Here is a 25,332-nt window from a genome sequence, read left to right as displayed (position 1 = left end):
AATCACCATGAAAAGATACTCGTCACAGTGCCTTATTTGTCATTGGTCCCTCCCTTTCATCTGGCACGTCCGACACATTTGTCACACAATATCATTATTCAAAGAAAACCATAGAAAAGAACCAGTTAGACTACAAAATTCGTAAACTTTTGGAAGCAGTACACATCAAGAAGATAGGATCCGCCCTCAACAGAGATGACGGATACTACATTCCCAATGCCTACCATCACTTGATAAAGTAATCAATAATATTTCTTGTGTACATTATCTGTTTCAATTCAACTATGTACATCAACCCCATCCATTGTATATACGTTCTAATTCAGTCCTTGTATGTCGTCCTTCTGGCTTCCAATCAACTTTTGTTTTACTGTCCTTCGTCGGCAGGTGTTTTATAATATACATATATTTTATTTCAATATCCAAATGTTCTCGTCACGATATGGCTGAAATATTGCCGATGTGACGTTAAATAATAATTCACTCACTCACTCACTCCAATCAACTTACTTAATCTCTTATATAAGCGTTGTACATTAACCTCATTTATTGTATAAACAACTCATTCCCTATCTACTGTAATAACAACTCATGTATATATTCTCTCAATTTGTTACTCATGTATCACTTGCTTGACAACGACATTAGAATCTATGTCGAAACGTCGCCTCCACAGAACAAAAGAAGTTGTATATCCATAATAATTGATATTATTCTTCATCAACTCAACTTCAAAAATGCCCATCAAAGAAATAATTCAATTGGTTGTTGTGATTAAGTTGGGTAAGACAATTCGAATCCAGTCATGTCATAAAATATGTAATTCCAATAGTCACATCACAAAATGAACGTTTCCGTTATTTCACGATATGACTATTGCATACGTGCAAATTGCATGCCAAAGGGAAGTCTACATCTGTATTAGATATTCTTTAAACGTCAAGTCATACAACGTCGTTCATGGGCAAGAACATTACTGAAAACCATTTAATACTATTCAGAAATTACGAAGAAGTCGATCATGCGCAGACAGCACTGAAGTGTGGGTAAATCGCTTTCTCGCTCTATCGCTTTCTCGCGCAATGATATCGCTTTCTCGTCTCGTGCTATCGCTTTCTCGTCTCGCGTTATCGCTTTCTCGTCTCGTGCTATCGCTTTCTCGTCTCGTGTTATCGCTTTCTCGTCTCGTGATATCGTTTTCTCGCCTCCGAAGTGTGGGTAAATCGCTTTCTCGCTCTATCGCTTTCTCGCGCAATGATATCGCTTTCTCGTCTCGTGCTATCGCTTTCTCGTCTCGCGTTATCGCTTTCTCGTCTCGTGCTATCGCTTTCTCGTCTCGTGTTATCGCTTTCTCGTCTCGTGATATCGTTTTCTCGCCTCCGAATTTTAAGGCGAGAAAGCGATGGCCCTAATCAGCCACCATAATCCAGTCTGTCTGAAAGCAAAGTGTCCTGTTAAAGGTGTGACGCCCCACACTGTCGGCGACAAAGATTATGGTGGCAACGCCAAGGACGAGCTGTGCGCCATTGACACCAAATCACAGATAACAGGAAATGTCATTTTTACCATGGTCGGTACAAGGTCGATACCATCACGCTGTTGGGCGGTATTGCACACGACCGATATGGTTTTTGTGGTTGATAGTTTTACTGGCTTGAAATTTGTTGGCCAAAATTGGTGAGCTGTCGTCGTTCCATTTACAAGAGAGATCGGCGTGCGAAGAGCTGCAATATGATAACTGCACCGCGTCGTGCACTTGTCGTCACCGTGAATATGGACATTAGAATGACCCTTCCATCTTCCCAATATGGCACCTACGAGAAGTTCACGGGCGGACCAGCACATAATTCTGTTACTTCCTGACTGGAATGAGAGAGAGCGTACAGCATCATGAAAACTTCACAACTATACATTTGTGGGTACATAGCCAGAAAGAAATTTATTTCGTTTCTTCATTGCCAAAAAATAGGTATTTGGAAGACAATTTATAATATATTAAGTATTCTTTGATGTAAACAGTTGAGCTAATTTCACTTCAGAAAGATATGTGTGATAATATTTAGGGTGAATATCATTTCTTAATTTCTCATAAAAAGTCCATTCCAGACAAAGTTATATTAATTAATTTTCTATATTAGGTATAATACAAAGCGGGAAAAGGCGATCCTCCCTTTTAAGACCAAATGCCTACCGAATGCTATGATCAAAATGTGATTTGAGCAACGACATCTATTTAAGAAAATGCGAAATTATTGTACTCTGATACTGTTGATATAAAATCAAAAGCTACACCATCTTTGAGCCTACGAAAGAAATCGAATTTTGAAACAAGTATACTACCAGATGACCACAACTTGTTGTCTTTATCAAGGCATCTTTGCTTAAATAATGATATGAAAGTACAGATATTTCCAACACTTTGATAAGCCCACCTTAAGATTTCACCTTAAAAGCCATTCAAGCAGCTTTTCTGAACCTTTTCAAGCAGGACAATTCTGATAATCAAATACCTTATTTAAGAGTACATTCTCAACTTGAGACAGGGTGCGAGCCCCATATTTAACGCTACAATATTTGGCGTGTTTCTGGAAAAAAACCAAATCTGTTTACAGAACTTACATCCAATATAGATGTGGCGACAGATGGAAAACCCAGACTTCACTTCCGTATGGTAACAATGGCAAAACGTTGACATCAAATATATGAAACAGAACATTAATTGTTAGATTGTACAAATTCTTAACCGGTGATTTGAGAATATTCAACACCTTCCATACTTGGTCAGCCAAGGTATTTTCTGTGTATTATACCATAATCGATTGGAAAAAAGTGAACACCCAAGTATTGATGTGATGCAACATTTTGAAGCAACTGTCTATTCAAAGGATTTTTCGTAATGTCTTTGTCGACCAGCCTTCCTGAAAATAATAACTTTACTTTTAATAATATTTAATTTCAATTTCCATGTGTTACAATACGAAACTAGCTTATCTAGCCTCTTTTGCAGATCTATAAATTAAAAAAGCGCTATATCATCAGCAAACAATAGGAGTCTAAATTCATACCCCTCTGACCATCAGATGATAAACAATCAACAATATCGTTGACAAAGAAGGATAAGAGGAAAGAAGACAACTGACAACCATGACGAACTCCTGATAAACAATGAAAGAATGGGGTGTAACCATCTCTCATCGACACACAAGCATTTTGATACATGTTTTTCAATAGCCTAAACGTATTACCTTTAACATTGCCAAGCCAAAGTGTACAAAGGAGACCACACATATCGACTGAGCCAAAAGCGGCCTTCAAATCAATAAATGCACACTAGAGACGACCTTTGTAAAGTGAAAGATATTTACCAATTATAGCATAAAGAATGAAAATATTATCATTAGCCTGGAAACCAAACCTGAACCCATCTTGCTCGTCAACGAAGAATTCTTCCCTTTCGGTCCAAGAGTTTAACCTGTTGTTGATAATATTACAAAATATTTTACCAGTTACTTCAAACAGTGTAATAGGTCTATTATTTCCAGGGCAATCCATTTTATCTTACTTCTACAAAATAATTATAACTCAATACGTCCACTCAGATGGATCAATACCTGTAGACAAAGAGCTATTAAATAGATATTTCAACAAATCAATACAATGGTGAGGTGCATTGTTAAACAATTAAATTGGAATGCCACTGAATCCTGATACTTTTCCATTGTGCATTTCTTGAATTATAGCATTAATTGTTTCTTGGTAGGGTATTTCTTTATCCCGAAACTCATTGTCAACAGATGAATCAATTAATCTATCACTAATTGAATCAACAAATTTTTTGACAAAAATGTAAAAGTGTTCATCATTGGCTGAAAAATAAGACGACTGAAAGCATTTTTGAAGTTTGTGCGTGAAATTTGAGAATGATGAAAACAGTTTCGCAGCACCATGCTGTTTATAGTGAGCCACAGCTGAGCAGTAAATAGAAACATTTGCAGCTGGAGCCTGTTCACAATTATCTCTACGAATACAGGTGACGCGAGAAGATCCGGATTAGAATTTGTCTTCAGCTCACTGACTTGGTTGACACGTCCCAATTGCGTAGTTCCACGCTCATGCTGTTGATCACTGGATTGTCTGGTCCAGATTCGATTAATTACATATAGCTGGAATATTGCAGCGTTAAACAATAAACCAATTAACCAACCAAATCAATATAGGTAAAACGTTTGTCTTAGAGAGTCCCAGTGATTTTACAGCCGCTTCGTCGTATTGCCAGATTCATTCGCTTGGTGGCGCTTTGGTCGTCTGCAAAGGGACGTTTTGCAAATCATTTATATAATGTATATAATATTTTCGTTTAACAGACCTTCCATTGTTTTTGTAATGTTTTTCGGTTTAAATACATATCACGTGCTTTATCATTATATGTTCTATTGATCTGTTAGAATATTCAGTGTCATACCTGTACACTTTGTTATCTATCGATTACTTGTCCTGTCCTGTGTTTTTTTGCAATTAAACGATAGGAGTGCAAATATTGCTGCAGGTAACAAACTACTTACGTATGATGCAAACTGTGGTGGCGGATGCTTACTACAGGCAGGACATGTTTAACACAGATTTTATAGATTTGTCATAATAATTCTTTCGCAATTTGCGTCCATATTGATTGTTCGGTGGGTACTATCTGGCACTGACATTGTATGCTTATTTCAATCAAGAGTTTGAGTTTAAACTGCCTTTTACGCAGGCATGGCAGAGTGTAAACCTAACTGTCGATACACATGCAGTATTTTACTGACGCACATCAAAACAAATTAAAATTGTACTGTTTCAATACTTGGAGATTCAGGGTCAAAAGACAAAATGAACCTCGGCACAGAAAAAGTATTGATAAATGGAAACTACATATTGTCAGTAGAGACAACCAACTCGACAGAAATACTCGTCAATGGCTAACTGCAATCTACTACACCTGATGTGTGGTTCTACCGTGAAAATGTACCGTGAAGACTCGGGTTAGAATTGGAATTGGCGACTAACGCGATCGGGTGATCAGGCTCGCTGACTTGGTTGACAATGTCATTGTATCCCAATTGCGTAGATCGATGTTCATGCTGTTGATCTCTGGGTTATCTGGTCCAGACTCGATTAATTTACAGACCGCCACCATATAGCTGGAATATTTCTGAGTTATACAACAAACAAACAAAACTGAATAAAGACGTCGTCATCCATGAGGAATGATTCACCACCCAACTTTTAACATGCTAATTGAACATCCACAAATCGTTCAAAGCTCTACGACATTCGTAAGCTTATGGTAAACCATAGAGTTACGACCGATCGTAACTTTACGAACGCTTTGTGAATCGGGACCCTGATCGTAATCTGGCTTAAATGAGATTTTTCAGCTGAAGAACGCCGCGGCTTTGCAGTGCATATGCACCAATGTGTTGTATATACAACGCAGTTACAGGGCATGGCTAGACATAAGTCATAAACAGTACATCAACAATCAGCTATCTGAGACTTATGGAAACAAGACCCATGCATGTCAGGTCCAGGTTTTTCGCTTTCAGCTGACAGATACATTGGCTCATCTGCATGACTATTCGATAAGAAAAATACAATTTGATCAATAGTTTGCTTCTCTTTTAAGCCACTCTAAAGACTTTGTAACTGTAAAAAATATTGTGCTTTGAAATTGGACGACCCCGCTGTTTAGTCAGCCAATCTAACTTACTGAAAAACTGTGGCGGTTTAAAGGTATAAGTATATTTGTTTGAGGCATGTAGCGGAATTGCTGTTAATGCGTACCGTCTGTGTATGATGTGACACGTGAAGATCCGGGTTAGAATTGGTCTTCAGTAACCCTTGCTTGTCGTAAGAGGCGACTAACGAGATTGGGTGGTCAGGCTCGCTGGCTGGTTGACACATGTCATCGTAATCCCAATTGCGTAGATCGATGCTCATGCTGTTGGTCACTGGATTGTCTGTTCAATTAGGTCAAATTAGGTCGTTAGCAGAACACATTACACTGAACGAAACGATTATTATGTCGGTTTTTTAAAAATAATTTTCTCGTTTTAAAAATTATTCAATTTCTTACCAAGATAAAACATGAGACCTTGACATCTCGTCAAAACATCGTCTATGAAAGACGTTTGAATTTCCCTCTCATTTTCGCATGTGCATTTGCTGTTTTATTATTAGCCAATCAGATCGCTGAAGGAAGTTAAGACCGGCGCTGACGATCTAGTTGTGTATACTTCCGGCACAGCAACTCAGTCTTTGGCGATTTAAAAAAACAACTCCCTATGGATAGCATGTGTATACGCCTACTACACACATCGGAAATATGGACAAAAGCTATTTATACCGATGATACGAATACAATATACGATATATTCCTTGATGTGTGCGTATTGTCCGGTTTACGATCAGGTCACCGTATTTCTGTGATGAATCTTTACATACTATATAGTAGGGGGCTGTATAGTAAACCGGGGCTTAGTTTATCGATTTTCAGACCCGCAGTGTGGGTCTTTGGTAATGGTATAAAAGGTATCTGTGCTGATTGTAAAATGAAGGAAACACTGAAACAAAGTCAATACTTCCACTTGAAATTGTTAGTTTCATAAAACTATTGTCTATTTCGATCACGATGTATTCACCATATCCATACATATAGGAAAAGACCAGAATCGAGGCGGATAATAACGACTTTAAACTCCTCAACAACTCTGAGTAACCCTTGCCAACAAGTTTATACAGAAATACAGAATGATGAACATTCCGATTATTGACTCCAACATGTGTGATCGAGTTCGATGTGAATCCCGGTAATGACATACACTGGCAGTAGACAGATATAGATTTAACAAACATCCAGTCGTGTGTTCATCACATTTAACTGCTCAGTAACTGATCAATACTATTGATTTGCTTGTTCCTGAAACATTTTCTGAAGAGACGGTTTACTTTCCAAATATATAATTAACTTATTCGCACGACGCGACTTCTTCCCGATGCCTGCCCATTAGGCGTTGAGAAAACGAACAATTTCGAATTCAGAAATTCTTTTTGAAGACAACTGTTTCCATCTTGTCCATAGTCATACGCTATGTACAGGTCCTTTCAGCGAGTTGTGTATGTGGGAATCATATACATTTGTTGTCAAATACTCCTGAGCATGGTGCAGTTAACCAATACCTGTATGCCGAATCTTCATTATGGACAACACCTCGTTGGATCAACCTTTAAGATCACTGAGAAGGCCTCTCTGTTTTCCTGTGCGGCTGAATGTGTTTCCTATGGAATATGCAAATCCTTCAATTTGGAATTAGACCGGAGAGTGTGTCATCTAAATTTTTTGGATGACGTCCAATATTTGGAAGGAGGGAACGATCAGAATTATGTTTACAGTTCAATTATGAGTTGGAACAAGGTAGGATTTAAATGGAAGTACCTTGTGGAGAGAGTGAATGAGTGTATTTGGGTTTTACGCCGTCTTTAACAGTACACCGGTCATATCGTGTCTGCTTGATGTGGGATGAAAGCCCGAAGTAATGCAGTTCTGGTGTGAAACAACTAGCAGGCCTGGCGTATGGTGCTAACAAAACTAGAAACAGGGATTCGAACTGACAATCATAGGTTTCTGACGGACAAATTGATGATAGCTTATGGGGTAAAACATGAAGTAGCTTGAAGAGTTTATGGGCGGCGTCTGTGGTCATTTTACTTGGTTGCTGGATATCACTGACTGAGTGAGTTCGGTTTTACGCCGCTTTTAGCAATATTCCAGCAACATCACGGTGGGGGACACCAGAAAAGGGCTTCACACATTGTACCCATGTGGGGATTCGAACCCGGGTCTTCGGCGTGACGTGCTGGATATTAATATCGAATAATACTATAACATTTTAATGAATTTTATGTATAGATACCACGGCAGACCAGTAATATTTTGCAGTAGAGCTGTGACGATATATCGTAGTATCGATAATAGTGATACTTTTTTCTGACAATAAGTATATCGTTACTTTTCTTCGTATCGTGATATGTATCGTTGACCTTAAAATTGTGAATTTTCACTAGACATTTACGGTTATGTCAAAATTTACACTGTTACTTGTTATCAAACTACACTTTTGAAAAGAAAATAACTAAAGATAGCATATCGTGATACGCATCGTATCGTTCCAAGATATTGCGATACTATCGTATCGTGAAATTTCTGTATCGTCACCCCTCTATTTTGCAACAAAGAGTTTTGGTCAGTATCAAGGAATTCACAGCACATATGACAGATCGCTGATTGGACCCCGTTCCTCAAAGCGATCGTAGCGCTACGACAGTCGTAAGTCTATGTTAAAGTATGGGAGTTACGATCATCTTAGCGCTACGATCGCTTTCAGGAACAGGGCCCTGGATTGTATATCACACGATGTGTGTGTGCGTATGTCCGTGTGTGCGTGCGTGCGTGCGTGCGCGCGCTCGTCTATGTTTATATACCTATAGTATTACCAGAAATTATTGAGAATTTTAGGAATATGTTTAATTGGATTTCTAGTATAAACAACCTTGACCAGCTATCAAGTGCTTGGTTTCATTCAAGAGAAACAACTCCGTTAATCCTTTTCATTAGTTTGTGAAGAGTTATCCCCCTTTGTTTACTTGCTAGCAGACGACATTTTCAGTGATCCTCAGTATGGATGATTTAGAGAAGAGGAAGTTGATTTTAGAGTATTATAACAAGGACATCAGATCAGCTAAAGTGATTTCAAGTAGAACAGGCATCCCTTTGTCCACTGTTTATCGTGTTTTGAAAAATATTGCAAATGGATATGGCATTGAGCACTAGGGAGGCGCAGGTAGGCCAAGAAACTTGACTGTCGGTGACAGGAGGCGGCTTGGTATTCTTGTTTCTAAAAACAAACGAAGGAGTTTAGAAAACTTAAGGCTGGATATGATTGATAGAGGAACTGTGGCTGTCTGTAAGGAGACAATTAGAACTGAGCTGCATGCAATGGGTTGGCAGAAAAGTCGAGGAATTCCATCACCGATCATGAAACCTGAACAAAAGGAGCGAAGGTTGAACTGGTGCTTACAGCATAGAAGTTTTAACTGGGACAATGTGATTTTCTCAGATGAAAGTTCTGTGTGGCTGTTTCCTAATACACTGAAATTCTGGACCAAACAGACTGAAAAACCTTTGTATCAGCACCCAAAGTACAGTCCGAAATTTAACGTGTAGGGGGGCATATCTGTGTTAGGGGCAACGCCCCTCTGTGTATTTGAAGGGAATATGAACAGTGATCAGTACACAGATATTATCGAGGGACATTACTTCCATCTGCTCACTTGTTCTATGGAATTTTTTTATTTTCCAGCAGGACAATGACCAAAACATCGTTCAAAGCATTCACAGGCCTGGTTTCGGACCCAAAATATGACATTATTAGATTGGCCAAGCTATAGCCCTGACCTAAATCCATTAGAAAATGTTTGGGGACTTATGAAGGAAAGTGTCAATAAGAAAAATCTGACAAATATTGCCTCTTGAAAGAACAGGTGGTCCGATATTGGGAGAGCATGGACCACGACTTTCTAACTTCTTTGATCAGTAGTATGCCCCGCCGCATTGAAGCCTGCATTGCTGCCCATGGTGACTTGACAAAATACTAACTGTTCACCTGTGTATGAATCTGAAGTTATGTTCTGCTAATATTCACATTTAATACGTGAGTAATGAGTGAAAAAAATATAAAAAATTACAATCTTAAATTCTCAATAATTTCGGGTTGTACTGTATATGTATATATAGTTTATAGTTTTTTCAATTCTCAGACTTGGTCTATGTCATATCAGCCGTTTGACAGTTCTGATTTTCGGGCTTACATTTCCGTGTTGTAATTTATTTTGCCCGCCCTGATATTGCTTGAATATAAGCGGCGTAAAACTAAACTCACTCACTCACTCACTCACTGTAATTTATTTTTATTTTGTTTAATTTACAGACAGCACTTGGTCCATGTCATGAGAACCCATGCGGATACACACAGAGATGTAATTTCAAGAGAAATGGCATCGTGCATTGTGGTATGTTATGTTAACAATGGATTTCATCCTACATATAAACAGCAATCCAATTTGTCACTTCATTGTGTCATGTACCCGTTAAAATCCGGGTTAGAATGTATCTTCAGTAACCCATGCTCGTCGTAAGAGGCGACTAACGGGATCGGGTAGTCAGGCTCGTGACTTGGTTGACACGTCATCGTGTCCAAATAGCGTAGATTGATGTTCTTGCTGTTGATCACTGGATTGGCTTGTCCAGACCCGATAGCTGGAATACTGCTGAGTGCGCCGCAAAACTAAACTCACTCACTCGCTCATTGTGTTATGTCACTACACACGTAACATATAACTACCCAGTCTTGTGTTAATAAGGTTATAATATAATATAAACAATCAGAAGATGACAAATCCCCCCGGTCCCCACATATTTGAAAGAACAAATCATCTCAACTTTCTTTTTAAACTAAATAAAACCGTTTCCATGGAAATGATGAAAATATAAATGCTAAAAATCTGTAAATAGCAAAAGACACAACTTTAGGTTCTGTTGGATATATCTGATACGTTTTGTTTAAAGGTATGGAATGGTTTTCGAGTTGTGCTCCGGAAACAAAGCCCATCCCTCCCTTTTGAGATTAAGTCCGATTCGTTTCCATGGAAACCGGGAAAAGTAAAAATGCCAAAACTCTGCAAATAGCAAAAGGCACCACTTTGGGATCTGTCTCATATATCTGTCATGTTTTGCTGAAAGATGTTAAAAGGTTTTCGAGTTGTGCTCTGGAAACAAAGCCCATCCCTCCCTTTTGAGACAAAGTACGAATCGTTTCCATTGAAACTGAGAAAGTGAGTGAGTGAGTTTAGATTTACGCCGCGCTCAGCAATATTCCAGCTATATGGCGGCGGTATGTAAATAATCGAGTCTGCACCAGACAATCTACGCAACTGGGAACCTATGACCAAGTCAGCGGGCCTAACCACCCGATCCCGTTAGTCTACTCTTACAACAAGCATGGGTTACTGAAGATCAATTCTAACCCGGACCTTCACGGGTGGAAACCGAGATAAATAAAATGAAAATATTTGTAAATAGCAAAAGGCACCACTTCAGGTTATGTCTGACATATACACCAATTTGTGTTAAACAATATTGAACGGTTTTGAGTTATGCTCCGGAAACAAAATGATTACGGACGGACAGACGGACGAGGCGTCGACTATATCCCCCCTCATTAATTAGTATGAAGTTGTCAATGAGATAAGAAGTGCATATCCGTGGCTTTTTGCAGTTTCAAGAAAAGTTCTGGCCATACTATAATTGAATGAAATGGCATCTGTTGGGGAAACAAAGGCAGCAGTTTATGCGTCTTCCTGATTATAACTCCACCCGAAAGAATGCAAACATATAATTGGGAATAAGAATTCTTGAAGATATGTACGAAGACAAGTCATATATATTTCTCAGGAGAGACCAGACTGATGTCAGATCATCCTAGTCAGTGTGCAGACACTAATTCCCACGCGAAATGGGCGGTGGCCCTGGGGTAGCCTAGTGGGTAAAGCGTTGGCTCGTCACGCCGAAGACCCGGGTTCGATTCCCCACTTGGGTACAATGTGTGAAGCCCCGCCGTGATGTTGCTGGAATATTGCTAAAAGCGGCGTAAAACCATACTCACTCACTATCACTCACTCCCACGCGAAATCTTAACTTCAACATATGTTGTTTGAAAAGAATAGTTAAACTGAGGTCACATACCTCTCTGATTTGTCTTCAATAGATTATGTACGGTCAAAACAAATCTAAACAATATGTGTACATTTGTATAGTTTCAGGAATATAATTCGATGAAACTGTTTTCCATTCAAAGCTATACATAATTTGTCAAGTGAAGGACGTACGTTCAGCAGTTTAAATAGGCACGAACGGAAAGGTGTTCATTAAACCGGTTAACCTCATGTCTGTTACCACCTATTGATTTGTTAATTCCACACCCCTCCAATATTTAATGAATTTTAAGTTTCATTTCTTACTGGTACGAAAGACCTAATGCTTCCAAACCACATCAAATGACCATGATGGTTTTGTGAAAAAGGGTGTGTCTTTTGTTTTTTTAAGAGGACCATTTACCTACTGTTGCGAAAGGTAAAACAACAAATGCAAGTTCTGTTTGGGGGCACCAACCTAGTGTTGCAGTGGACGGGAGTAACTCATCAGCGTGGTCATCTGGCTCCTGTTTTGCTGTTGCTCATGGTGATTTCTCACCTTGGTGGCAGGTGGACCTGGGTCACTTGTATCTCTTTGTGGAAGTTCGTGTCACCAGTAGAGGAGACTGTTGTCGTAAGAAAAAATAAATGCTTTTTTACTCTGTTAACATAATATTTCGGTAGCGATTTATCGTGTGTTTTTGTTTGTTTGTTTTCTATTTTTTAGGTAGCCAAACACTAAAATCTCTCATAGTCCATTGGAAACAAATAATATAACATATGATATAACGGATAAAAGAAAGTTTAGTGTTTGTTCATGTGTCCAAATATCACATTCCTACATGTCAATGCCTTGTATACCGATAAACTATCATACAATCAGAATTTTCCAGTTAAGCCTAAATTGTACGTTAGACCTGTATTTATGTTTCAGCTGAACGCCTTCACGACTTTGCTCTGGACGTGTACCAGGTCAACCCTCTTGTTGACCCCAATGCTAGTCCACAACTGTGTTACATGTACAACGGTGCCGTCACACAGCATGGCAAGACAGTTGCCCTACAGTGTACTTCAACCGTGACTGGACGCTACCTGAGAATTAGTGGAACGAAAAACAATCACGACATTTTGCAGTTTTGCGAAGTCCAAGTCTTTGGCTTCATACATTGGTAAGTTTCCAGGTCGACACCATTCGAACATGAAGCTACGTTGATGAATAGGTAGTATGGATATGTTGAGGTGTTTTACAAACTGAATCACAACCGTGATGGAATTACTTCGGTTACTTCTTTCTAAATTACAACAAGTGTATATTACTTGATACCAGATTGCACAAGAGAGAACTAAACAACATGATTCTTTTATATGCAATGGAGAGGACCCATAGCTTGATGTTGATTTTAAATATTACACTGCATTTTACACAGGCGACAAAATGATTGGAATCCATGTTGATTTTATGATGATAATTGCACCATTGTTTAAAAAAACACACTGATTTTCATACCAAACCCTATGTGTACAAGAATGGCCCTCGAATGTTTAATTATGAATTTTGTGTAACCTCCATGTGACTGTATGACAGCGAGCACTCTCCTCTTTATACCCCCTGTCAGCCTCCTGATCCCCTGAAGGGGAAGTCTATGCCATATCTCGTGTAAAGCAGCTTCCGATTGGGCTATGTTCTGTATAGGAGGATGAACGTGTTGCACACGACGACCAATCATGTCAAAGATATGCTCCAAAGGGTTAATATCTGGGCTTATTTAATCGTGAGATATATCAGGGGGTCCTTAACTAAGTTCTTCGTGTATATGTTTTCATACGTATATGGAAATACTATGCCTTACCAGGTTAGCTGCATTTCACTTAGTGAAAGTGTGCCTGCAAAGTGTCTGTAGCGTATGTTTTGGTTTAACTGTGATCTCTGTTTGTGTCTTAACTCATATAAAAGAAATAGCATTATTGGATACATTCTAAAAAAATATGTTTTGTAAATAGATAATTGTGATCTTATCAATGGTAGTATAAATTAACATCTACGATTATTAGTGGCTGTATCCTCAAAGGGGGTTAAAGTATTCTAAAATTCCCCCTGAGAGGGTACGGAAGTCCGAAAACTTTCAAAGTGAAATTTAAACTTACCAATTTTTTAAAACGTAGTATTTTGTTATTTGAAATTTCGGCTAAAGTTTCTTTCAATCGCCATCGGCTGAAGGGATGGTGTACATCTAACTAGGGTCCATGCAGGTAGCAAAAGTAATGTAAGTCCGCATGGTCCCTAGTATGGCGATCTACCGTCAGTTGTTGGCGATCTATAGCCTATTTTTATATCATGTATTGTACAAATAGTGCTATTAGTTTTAACTTCACATGCTAGTTTTAAATTCAAACTGTGATAGTCTGGTTGTTTTTCTGTCCTGTGACGACTTGTTTTATAATATATACATATTCTTTGTTCTCCTCACGATATGGCTGACATATTGCCGCTGTGACGTTAAATATTAACTCACTCACTTAACTCATACACCTCTAAGGGTTACTGCTCCTCAGCATCAATGTTCGAAAAGGTGGATGGTTTGGACAGCCTCATTACAACAAGATCCAGAGTGGACAAATGAGTTTGTTTTTGACAGTATGCTAGTTATATCACGTCAATTTGAAGCTTGTGCGCTAATGCTCCAGAGAACGGATTTCCTTTTGGCTAATGTCGACTTTCTGTTAGTCCTTTCATTGGTCGGTCAAAGTTCGAAAGTGACCGTGATGCAGGTTTGTAAAATTCATATTCTATTAAAGAAGTGGTGATGAAAAATTTCCAAGTTGCTGTCGGATGTCGAATTTTAAAGGTGTTGATCCATCTGTTATCTATAGTGTTTATCCATCTTTTTATCTACACTTCCCCTCACCAAGATTCATTATTATTATATTCCATTCTTGCTTTATATACTGAGGGGGAAAACTAAGGGACCACATGAAAGCACAAGTGTTCATTTATTTTTTTTCCAGGTTTCTTCACAAGCGTTGTATCGCATAGCTTGATACAAGTCCGAATATTTACGCACGTGTGTGTGCGTGTTTTTCTCTCTGGTGTAGTGGTTAGAGCGTCCGCCCGGAGAACGGAAGGTCGCGGGTTCGATGTCCGTCCGCGTCATACCAAAAGACGTTAAAATATGGTACTTGTTGGTCCCTGCCTGGCGCTCGGCATTAATGGGTACAACAAGGAGTCAGTATAATGTGTGTGAGTCGGGTATTCATGCTTAACTGCAGCATGGTATCTCAGTGAGCTAGCATATAAAACCAGCTTAAGTCTGGGTTAGTACAAGCAGCCACACATACACACGCATGCACGTCGTCATATGAGCGAAATATTCTTTCTAAAGTGCGACGCTAAACCCCACTTCATCTCTCTCTCTCTCTCTGTGTACTGCAAATATATTTTATTGATTTATTGAGCATAAATTAATAACTTGACTCTAACGATGGTGTGAGTAGGTATTTTGTATGATCTGTTCTCTCTAACAGCTTAGATCAGCTCAGATCTGTTCTTTGGGCAGTCTCACATGAAGATTTGTCTGACGCATTGAAAAACGGCTAGCGGAAGATTATCGCTTTTACTTATGGCCTCAAGTTATACTGACGGGATGTAGCGATTCCAATACGCTTTATCGTCTATTTACAGAATTTATGTGTCATGTATCTCCTGCAAAACGGTTACAAAACTATGGTCGTTACTCTGGGGGTGTGGCTGTTTATATTCGAAAAGTGTTTGCGAAGGTTTGCCAAAGAATATATCTTAACTGGGAGAATAGCGTCTTTTTCCACTTTAAGAGTAATTTCATTGTTGGATTCCTTTATATACTACCAGAAGGATCCCCTACTTTATGTTGACCTAGATTCTAACGGCATTGATGAGCTTGATTCTAAAATAGCTACTATTAGAGCTAATTACGTGATGATATTCCTGTAATACTTCTAGGTGATTTCAATTCTAGTGTGGCTCAAACGAGGATTATTTGCTGGAAAATGACAGTGATTTGAACTTCTTGCCATTATCAGATGTGTATCTTCCCGACAGTTTCAATGAAACTAGAGCAACACAAGACACTACAGTTAACATGTATGGCCTGGCTCTGCTAGAAGTGTGCAAGGTATGGGGTATACATAAAGTTTATGGTAGGAAAAAAGGCGACGAAACTGGGTCTATTACATGTATTACACACAATGGTTCAAGCCTTGTTGATTTTGGCGTCGACTAGTTGTTTTTACTTGATTAAGGATATATTTGTCCACTCGCGGTCAGACTCTGACCACCTCCCTCTATCGTGTATTGTACAGGTGTGTGTCGGTGATTGTGGGGGATAACTCTCAAGTGGTCAGTGATGGACATGTAGAGTGTGAAAAACTCGTAAAGTTCAGGTAGAATAATGGTGAATTAGACCAGTTCAATGAGTCTTTAGCGTCTAGTACAGCGAGTTGCATATAAGATGAGTTTCTTGATCTAGTCTATTCTGATGTCAATGGTGCCAGCGAGAAACTTGTTGGGTTTCTCCACTATGTGGGAAATCACTTTCAATGTCGTGATGTTCAGTTCACGAAAACAAAGAATATTTATTCTAAACGGTTTGATGAAGAATGCGAAAGTTCTAAAAGATATAAGTTTTACTGGCTGAAACCAATGTTGATTTCATTTTGACGCATTTTTGGCACAGCATGATTACTGCGCGGATTATAACAATACAGACTTTCTATCTGAACCAATTACCAGAACAGAAATAGAAAATGTAATCAAAGTGTTAAAAGCTGGTAAATCCCCAGGTATTGAATGTTGGTTTGATCATTCCACTTCATCAAAAAGGTAGCGCTCATGAGCCAAATAGCTATCGTGGATATCTTGGTTGAATGTAATGGGTAAAATATTCACTTCTATCCTCGAAGCCAGAATACGTATCTGGTTAGATCTAAACGAAATATTACATGAATGTCAGGCAGGGTTGAGGCCCGATTACTCAACAGCTGATAATATGTTCGTTCTACAGGCACTATGACAGAAGTATTTAAGAAAGCCTAAACATCGGTTTTACGCAGCTTTCATTGACTTTCGGAAGGCCTTTGATTATATAGGCAGAAACAAGCTTTTGTATGCTCTTATCTCCAAATGTATACATGGGAAAATAATACGAATCCTCAAAAAACATGTACGATAAAGTATCTGCTTGTGTGAAAATAAGTAGTGTACGCACAGAAGTATTTTCGACAACATTTGGACTGCGACAAGGATGCATTCTCAGTCCTGTTTTTTTCATTTTCTTTATTAACGAATTAGATGAAATGAATGCATGTGGCCTACGAGGAATATTCGTGAAAAATGGTAAGAATGATATGCCTTTATTGTTATTCGCAGATGACGTCACTCTGATTGATGACACAGTAATAGGCTAAAATCATTCTGTATCAAATGGGGCCTAGAAATTAACTTAGATAAATCCTGCATTATTGTTTCCAGGAATGGTGGCTATCTTCGAAATAACGAAAAATGGCTTTTTGATGGTACAAACATGAATGTTTTATCTTATTATAAATATCTTGGTATTGTTTTCACATAAAAATTGTACTGGTCTAAAGCATGTGAAACATTAGCTTTACAAGCCAGGAAGGCCTCAATTCCTATATTTTCTCTTTTTAAAACTTATCAAAATATATCTTTGAATGTGGCATCTACCGTATTTGATAGTAAAATTGCACCGATTCTGCTCTAAGGTGCAGAAATATGGGGTTTTACCTATCGTGTAAATATTGAAAAAATGCAAAGTTATTATTTCAAAAGATATCTTCGTGTTAGCAAAATTGTATCTTCAAATATTGTACTCGGTGAAACGGGTAGAAGTCATCTTTGTGTACAGTATTTCACCCGTTGTATAAAGTACTGGTGTAGACTCCTATATATGGAAAGTTATCGTATTCCAAAGGCATACTATGAACTGTTAAAAACATACGACGACAATGGTGGTCGCAATTGGGTATCCCATGTACGTTTACTTTTATTTCACTCTGGGTTTCTTTTGTGTGGTTATCGCAAGAATGTTGCGATGTAACAAGTTTTATAAGTGTTTTTAAACAGAGATGTAAAGATATAGACACCCAGAATTGGTATTCAAAAATCACTTCATCGCCATTCTTAAATCATTACTCGTCATATAAATCTCTCCTTGAACCTGAAAAATATATCTCTTACGTGTTTTATTCAAATTCAGATGCATGAGTCATAAACTTAAAATTCAACATAGCCGGTATAATAAGGTAAATGCTGATGCCATTAAATGTGATAAATGAAATTTTATTTTGATACAAGATGAGTATCATTTTTTGCTCGTATGTCCATATTATTCACAACAGCTCTCTTTGTAGATTCATGATTTTATACTATACTGAGTCAAAAAAGAAACTTCACATTCTTTCTTCAGGGCACTATAAAAGAACAAGAGATGGTAAGATGGTTAAATTGTTTAATGTCATTGCTGAGATCTGTGTGATGTACTCGATACACTGACAGTGCCATAATCAGTTCCATTAGGCTACACCGCCGTTCCAAAACATGGGTATACAGAATGTCAAGTCACAAGAATAAAAATGCGAACTTTCTCAGTTCAATATCGTGTATGGCCGCCCCGTGCATTCACCACTGACAAACACCGTCTCCTCATCGACTGCCTGATGCTTGTGAACACGTGGTTGGGGATTCTGCGCCATTGCTCTTGCAAGGCAGCGCCAAGTTCCTGCAAATTCTGAGGTTGGTTCCTAAGACCACGAAGCCTTCTCCCAAGTGCATCCCAAACGTGCTCTATTGGATTAAGGTCAGGGGACCTCGATGGCCAGTCCATGACGTTGATTCCAGCGTTTTGAAGGAAATTTCGTGTCAACATCGCGGTATGCGGCCGAGCATTATCATGCTGGAACTGTAGACCTGGGCCATGAGCCGCCATGAAAGGAACGAGTTCAGGGGTGAGCACCTACTCGCGGTAAGCAGCAGCTGTGAGGTTTCCACGGATGACCAGAAGTCGGGAACGGTTGTTCCCACAGAAAGCACCCCACACCATGCAACCTCCGCCCCCGAATCTGTCGACTTCCTGTACACAACATTGGGCATACCGTTCACGACGTCGTCTCCAGACTCTATGCCTGCCGTCCGCGAATCTGAGGGTAAACCTGGATTCATCGCTAAAGACGACTCGATTCCAGTCTCTCTGGGTACATCGGAGGTGACTTTGGGCCACAGCAGACGTTGACGTTGATGAAACGGCGTCAATATTGGCCCACGATATGGACGTCGAGAATGGAGATTGGCAGCCCGCAACCGATTTCGAATGGTCTGTGAGGACAGTCGACCTCTAAACATCTCAGCCCTGGTTCGTGCAGCCGGCAGAAATCTGTCACGTAGGTGACGTAGGACGATTTGACGGTCTTCTGCTCGTGACGTCACACGTGGACGACCCGACCTTGGGCGATCAGAAGTGGTGCCAGTTTGTTGTAGACGACCTCGCAAGTCATACACAGTACGACGGCTGCATCCCATTGCTCTTGCGACGTCAATAACTGATCTTCCCGCTTGCAACATGCCAACGGCACGTTCACGTTGCACATTTGACAGTCGTGGCATTTCAAGTACCGTTAGAACTGTGGTTTAAAAGTGTTTTTTTAATTCGTAAGGCCAATGCAAACACGTGCATATGAAGAAATTTCGATGCGAAGATCACGTGATCGACTGCACGTGCAAAACCTGATTTGGCACTAACGTCATTTGCACGACGAATGGATGGATTTGAGTGGGTTTTGCTAACGTTTTTCTAGAGTCGAAAGATAGGGATCCCATTTCGGATACATAGATGTATCATCAGAGAAAAATTATTCATTATTTTTCAAATTACATTTGTGAAGTTTCTTTTTTGACTCTGTATATATATCCAACCAGATCTAAGTTTAATCAGTTGCTTGCAACACAAAAATGTAAAACTTCTAAAAATATTTTAATTCATCTTAAACTATATTTACTTGTAGAGATTGTAAATTTTCAATTCGTTCATGTGCTATATTTTGTTTATTGTATTGTACTCTTTGGTCATGTGGCCGTAATACTTGAATAAAGGTCTTCTTCTTCTTCTTCTTCTTCTTCTTCTTCAAGTTATACTGACCAGGCCAGTGACAAATACATTCGACCAAAATATACCTTGCAGTCTGCAAAATGGCCCCTCGTTGTGAGAAAATGTGATGCATGAAATATGTATGTCATACCCGAATCAAGTATCCACAATCAAATGATAACCTTTCATATCTGTTTCATTTTCACCCTGCACCACACAAACTTCGTTCTAGTGTATACGATACCTTTACCATGTCCGGTAGTATATTTCGAGAATGCGGGATCAGGTCGTCAGGCTCGCTGACTTGGTTGACACATGTCATCGTCTCCAAATTCCGTATGTCGATGCTCATGCTGTTGATCACTGGATTGTCTGGTCCAGACTCGATTATTTACAGATTGCCGTCATATAGCTGAAATATTCCTGAGTGCGGCGTTAAACAACAACCAAACCAAACCATGATACAACGTCGAGTTGGGCAAAGAACATAAACAATGTGGCAATTACTGTGAACTGGTTAATCAGCTTTAAGCAAAGAGTAATAACACTCAGTGAGAATTACTGATAAAAGTTTGTGACATCATTGATTTTGTTTTGTGCAATGTGACTATACAACAACCGTTTGAAAAATATCTTCTCTTGATGAAACAGCACTACGTTATTGATCTATTTACGACATCAGGATGTTTTGCAGTAAAACGACCTACAAAGGATAGTCTTTCTTCCTGAGTCAGTGAGTAAACAACTTGATACGATTTCTCTATTCTGATATGCGATACTCTGATGCAACGATGTTGAATGTTTGCATTTTCAAGTAGGAAAATCGAATACAGTCATACCTTTTGTTAAAAATACTAAGGCATGTTTTTGTTTACTGTGCAACCGAACTGTTGTGTGTCAGAAGTCCTTTTACGACATATTTAAGTAAAAATATCTTTGAAGCCAAGTGTAATATGAAGTGAATTTTGGTTTCCATGAAAAGTGAATGAGCGTGGCTCTGAAACAAAAATGTATTAACGATATCATTGTATCATTCCACGACGTAATGAGCCTCGTGACAAAACATCTGAAATTACTTCAGAAATGCGTAAATGTGAACTTCTTCTCAACACAAAAAGGTACTCGAGTAACGAATTTATAAGTTGATCAGTATTACTTATACTAGCCACATAAAGGAACTGTGCATTGCCAAAATAACAAGCGGGACAGGGGTCAAACGACCACAAGCTCAATAACGGGTATGTCCACCATCGGCATTGAGAGAACAGCAGCGCATCGACGACGCATAAAGCCTATCAAACGCAAGCAAGGAAGGCTTGTGGGATGTCACGCCAGATTCTCTGTTGAAGTTCTGTTGCAAGGTCAAGGACGTTATCTGGCGGATGAGGAAGACGGCGTCGACGTCGATCCATCTCGTCCCAAACATGATCTATCGGGGAGAGATCCGGTGAATTTGCAGGCCAAGGCAGTAAGTCAACGTTGTGGTGTTGCAAGAAATCCATAGCAACCCTTTGCCGTATGAGGGCGGGCGCATTGTCCTGTTGGAAGGTTAACCACAGGGTCATGACGTTGCAGAAAGGAATTTTGCCACAGGTCGAAGAATCTGATCCCTGTAGCCCACACCAATTGTTAAGTTCCCTGAACAATCACCAAAGGAGTTCTTTCGGCATGCTGTTATTCCATCCCAAAGCATCACGGAACCACCACCAAAGCGATTCCTCTCAACACACAGGCCTGTGCATAACGTTCTCCCACGCGTCTATAGGCACGTTGACGTCCATCACTATGGGAAATGTTAAAGCCTGGACTCATCTCGTAAAACAACATTTCGCCACCAAAACAAGGGTCTGCGGACATCATTCGGCGAGCTTGTCGATGATGTTTGTGCTCCAGAATAGGCCGTATGGCGGGACGTCGTGGTCTGATCCCCGTGGTGACGTAAACGTTGTCGAACTTTGTTGGGTGGATACGGCGAAGTCCTGGGATGGTTCGGGCAGTCATCACTGCAGTCTGAAAAACTATGGCGAAGATGTAGTCACCCTTATTCATATGTCCTGTCTTGGCGTTGCATTTACACGTGGACGTCCAGAACGTGGCCGATCGATGACGTCATTTGTGTTCTGGGTAGCATCTCACCAGTGCAGAAATGGTGTTCCGGTGGAAGAGGAAATGTGCAGCCACTTGTCGTTGAGACATTCTCTCATCACGGACCATCCTGCAATGGCCTCATGACGTTGGCTGCAGACGTGAGCCTTGGCATGCTATGCGTTTCAATAGCCGTTTAATTTTTTGAACGATTGCAAGGGCAGGGTTTGAGCTTTCCAAAGTGACAGTATTGTGTGGCATTCATTTGCTCTGTTTCTCTTTCCCGAATGTACGTGCAACAACGTATTGCACGTCTCAGGACAGCGTACCCACTGACGTCACGGAACGTGGCACGCATGCGTCATGTTGGTTACATGTCACTAAAATCTCTGAGTTTAAATCCTTATGTGTGTCTACACAGGTTTGATAAATTAAGATTTTTAAATTTTGTATGCACAGTTTCTTTATGTGCGCCTAGTAGCGCTGTAGCGCAAAATGTTAGACATTGTGAGTATTCTCCTTCCATTCGAAAAGACTAATTAATCCACCGCATTGCCAATTATTCAGACAACTTGTGTCTGTATGATTTTACGTTTCTTGTTTTAAGACATGCCCAATAATATCCCAGTTGTATGACGACAGTCTTGAGATAATGGTGACTGGGCATGATTAGGTGAGTTTAGTTTTACACCACACTCAGCACATAATATCCCTGGCTATATGGTGGCAGTCTGCAACTAATCGAGTCTGGACAAACCAATCCGGTGACAGGCAAATCGTGGGCATCGATTTTCGCAGTCAGGATACGATGACATGTTTCAACCAAATTAACGAGCCCTAATCACTGCCAATCCCGTAGGTCGCATGGGTTCCTGAAGACCAATTCTAGCCCAGATCTTCACGAGTAAACGATAGAACTTCCATGTCTCACCCTTAACGCAAGCTTGGGATATCTAAATGTTAAGACTAGTGACTGAATGTAAATATAATTCCCACTGAGCAAAGTGGGTGAGTGTGTTTTAGTTTTACGTCACTTTTAGCTACTATTCCAGCAATATCACGGTGGCGGACACCAGAAACGTAAGCTTCACATTATTACCCATGTGGGGAATCAATTTCGGGTCTTCGGCGTGACGAGCGAACGCTTTAACCACTAGGCTACCTCTACTCTCCCCTGAGTAGAGGGATACACTCGATAATAGAAACAATAGAGTTACAAACTGAATGACCGATTGCTGTTGCATGATGAGGGATATGAGGTCTAGCGTCATGACATCACACATAATATTTAACATTGATACTGACGTCCTTTCCTCAGGAATGAGTTTAAACACAATTATCTCAGAAACTCTCCAGTTCACCATGTGTATTAACAACTTCCGGTTATGCGCAATATCAGACGGAAGAGTCCAGCAGGTTTCCGAAGGTCAGAATCAGAATGTCACCAAATCTTGAATAAAGCTTACCTTTGGAAGAAAACATAGCAGCCAGGTCGTTGTAATGGTCAGCAACAAAATATTGTCATGTTGGTCCGAACAGACGCCATATGGAAATTTGAACTGTCCATTTCCCTCCATAACATCCAAATTTAAACAGAAATTCTCCGCTTTGATTGAACACTTTTATACAATGATGTCCCGAATCTGATACTATGAAATTACGCCTTTAGAGTTGGAACAGCGGGTATATCTTGGTTGTTTGAAACACGTCTCCCGGAAATCTGATAATTTAAAGAGACATTTTCATCTGATCAAACGCCAGAACATCATCTCCTTTCTTCGTCCACCAACAAATATCCTCCCAGATTTGTCCACTGTAACACCAGCTGGACGTTTAAGTAACCCATGTCCAACCTCAACAATCGTCTGGCCGTCATTTGGCCACACTCGCCACACAACGTTGACGTCGGAATGACGCAGCCATTCTGCCCTTCAGGGGTCATGGTCGCTCCTACGGCTCTGTACACTCTCTTGTCATATGAAGTGCTTTTGGCCTTTCCGCTGCGTTCATATAACACTACTTTGCATCTTAGAAGCATATCTGTCACTAACTGCTCCGCTGTAGACATGAGAAACTGATTTGGCATCGAGAATACCGGCAACGTAATCTCTGTGTTCAAGCTTATTGTAGGGGACAACGTGGAATCTGTCGTTGTAAAGTCGCCGCTTGTTTGTGTATCACATGTCTCGTCTGAACTGAAAGGTTCCACGGACATATTTCATTGCGTTCGCGGATAAGTTGAAGGAATAACCAGTGCCTCTTTGGGACAAGTTTTGACCATCGAAGGATAGCTCTGTTCACAGATGAGCTTTAGAACCCAGGACGTTCTAGGTCGTAGAGAGACAATGATAAAGGGAGCAAACGCCCCAACATCTAGGCTCAGGGATCTTGGAACTTGGACGTGTAAAGAGATCGATTCAGGCGACATAATCGACGTTTGGTAATTGAACCACGAAATATATATCGATTTCATTTTAAAATTAAATTCAATAACCTAAAACCAAGTTTCATGTTCAATCGTATTAACCGGGTTTCATATTAGGAATCACACCACTCTTTAAATTGGAATCTAAAGTGTGAAGTTACAGCTGGGAAGGTAGAGTGGGACATTTAGTGCCCTGGCCTAGATACACTGATGTGTATTGTGCACTCAACTTAAGATAGGTGGCGCTGTGCCAAAGTCCGAATCGTCTAGGCGCTATCATTTATATATTACCCAGGTTAGGCAAATACTGCCTTTGACTGTCACAGTCTTGGTGTTCAAATCAATATAGAAGATGCAACTGTTAAAGCTGAGATTACTGTATGTCTGTGAAAGCTATGATATCTCTTGTGAAAGAAATATATATTCCCGCTTTATGCATTATGTTAAATCTCATTTTGTGTCGCAAGATATGGGGAATTTACTGACATCACGCAATATTTCTACCCTAGCATAGTATACTTATGTGTGTTTATATAAAGTATGGAAATTGAGAGCCAACACTACTAACCCAAAGCACTTAGCCTTTATAGTTATCACTGGAGTACAGTAAGGTTCATCATTTTAAAACCAACAATTTATAAATACAATTTGTTGTTCCTGTATTATTACTTCCTAGAGATTTTCATACCTGTGCCTGCTCTTACAGTTATATATTCTCACACAGGTGTTATCTGATATCACCAAGAAAGTATGTGTATTATGGGCCCAAGGCCTCTTTATTGAATAAAATATGTCTGTCTGTCTACACTGTTGTGTATTGATACCCAAACACTCCAGCTACATGGTAGCACTGTGCCAAACCAATCGAACCAAATCGTCTAAGGCGCTATCATTTATATTGGC

General features: G+C 39.7%; 1 protein-coding gene across 1 annotated transcript; it reads left to right on the top strand.

Moving 5' to 3' along the window:
* Positions 1-7,049: 7,049 nt before the first annotated feature.
* Positions 7,050-13,445, top strand: LOC124271683. The gene is made up of 5 exons (XM_046706840.1): positions 7,050-7,450; positions 10,023-10,104; positions 12,197-12,418; positions 12,719-12,953; positions 13,370-13,445. Exons 1-5 carry the CDS (start codon positions 7,127-7,129, stop codon positions 13,443-13,445), a joined length of 939 nt encoding a protein of 312 aa, XP_046562796.1. The 5' UTR covers positions 7,050-7,126.
* Positions 13,446-25,332: the final 11,887 nt, after the last annotated feature.

The sequence above is a fragment of the Haliotis rubra genome, unplaced genomic scaffold, assembly GCF_003918875.1.
Source record: "Haliotis rubra isolate DU_JTF1 unplaced genomic scaffold, ASM391887v1 Scf1620, whole genome shotgun sequence".
In the NCBI taxonomy this organism is placed as follows: Eukaryota; Metazoa; Mollusca; class Gastropoda; order Lepetellida; family Haliotidae; genus Haliotis; species Haliotis rubra.
Note: the sequence above shows the minus strand (reverse complement) of the source record. Positions and strands in the feature narration are given on the sequence as shown.

Bases quoted from the DNA above. Each gene is read 5' to 3' on its own strand.
- LOC124271683 (XM_046706840.1), top strand. From the start codon at position 7,127: ATGTACAGGTCCTTTCAGCGAGTTGTGTATGTGGGAATCATATACATT. The intron at 7,451-10,022 runs GTAGGATTTAAA...TTTAATTTACAG, and splicing joins CAATTATGAGTTGGAACAAG to ACAGCACTTGGTCCATGTCA. The intron at 10,105-12,196 runs GTATGTTATGTT...TGTTTTTTTAAG, and splicing joins AAATGGCATCGTGCATTGTG to AGGACCATTTACCTACTGTT.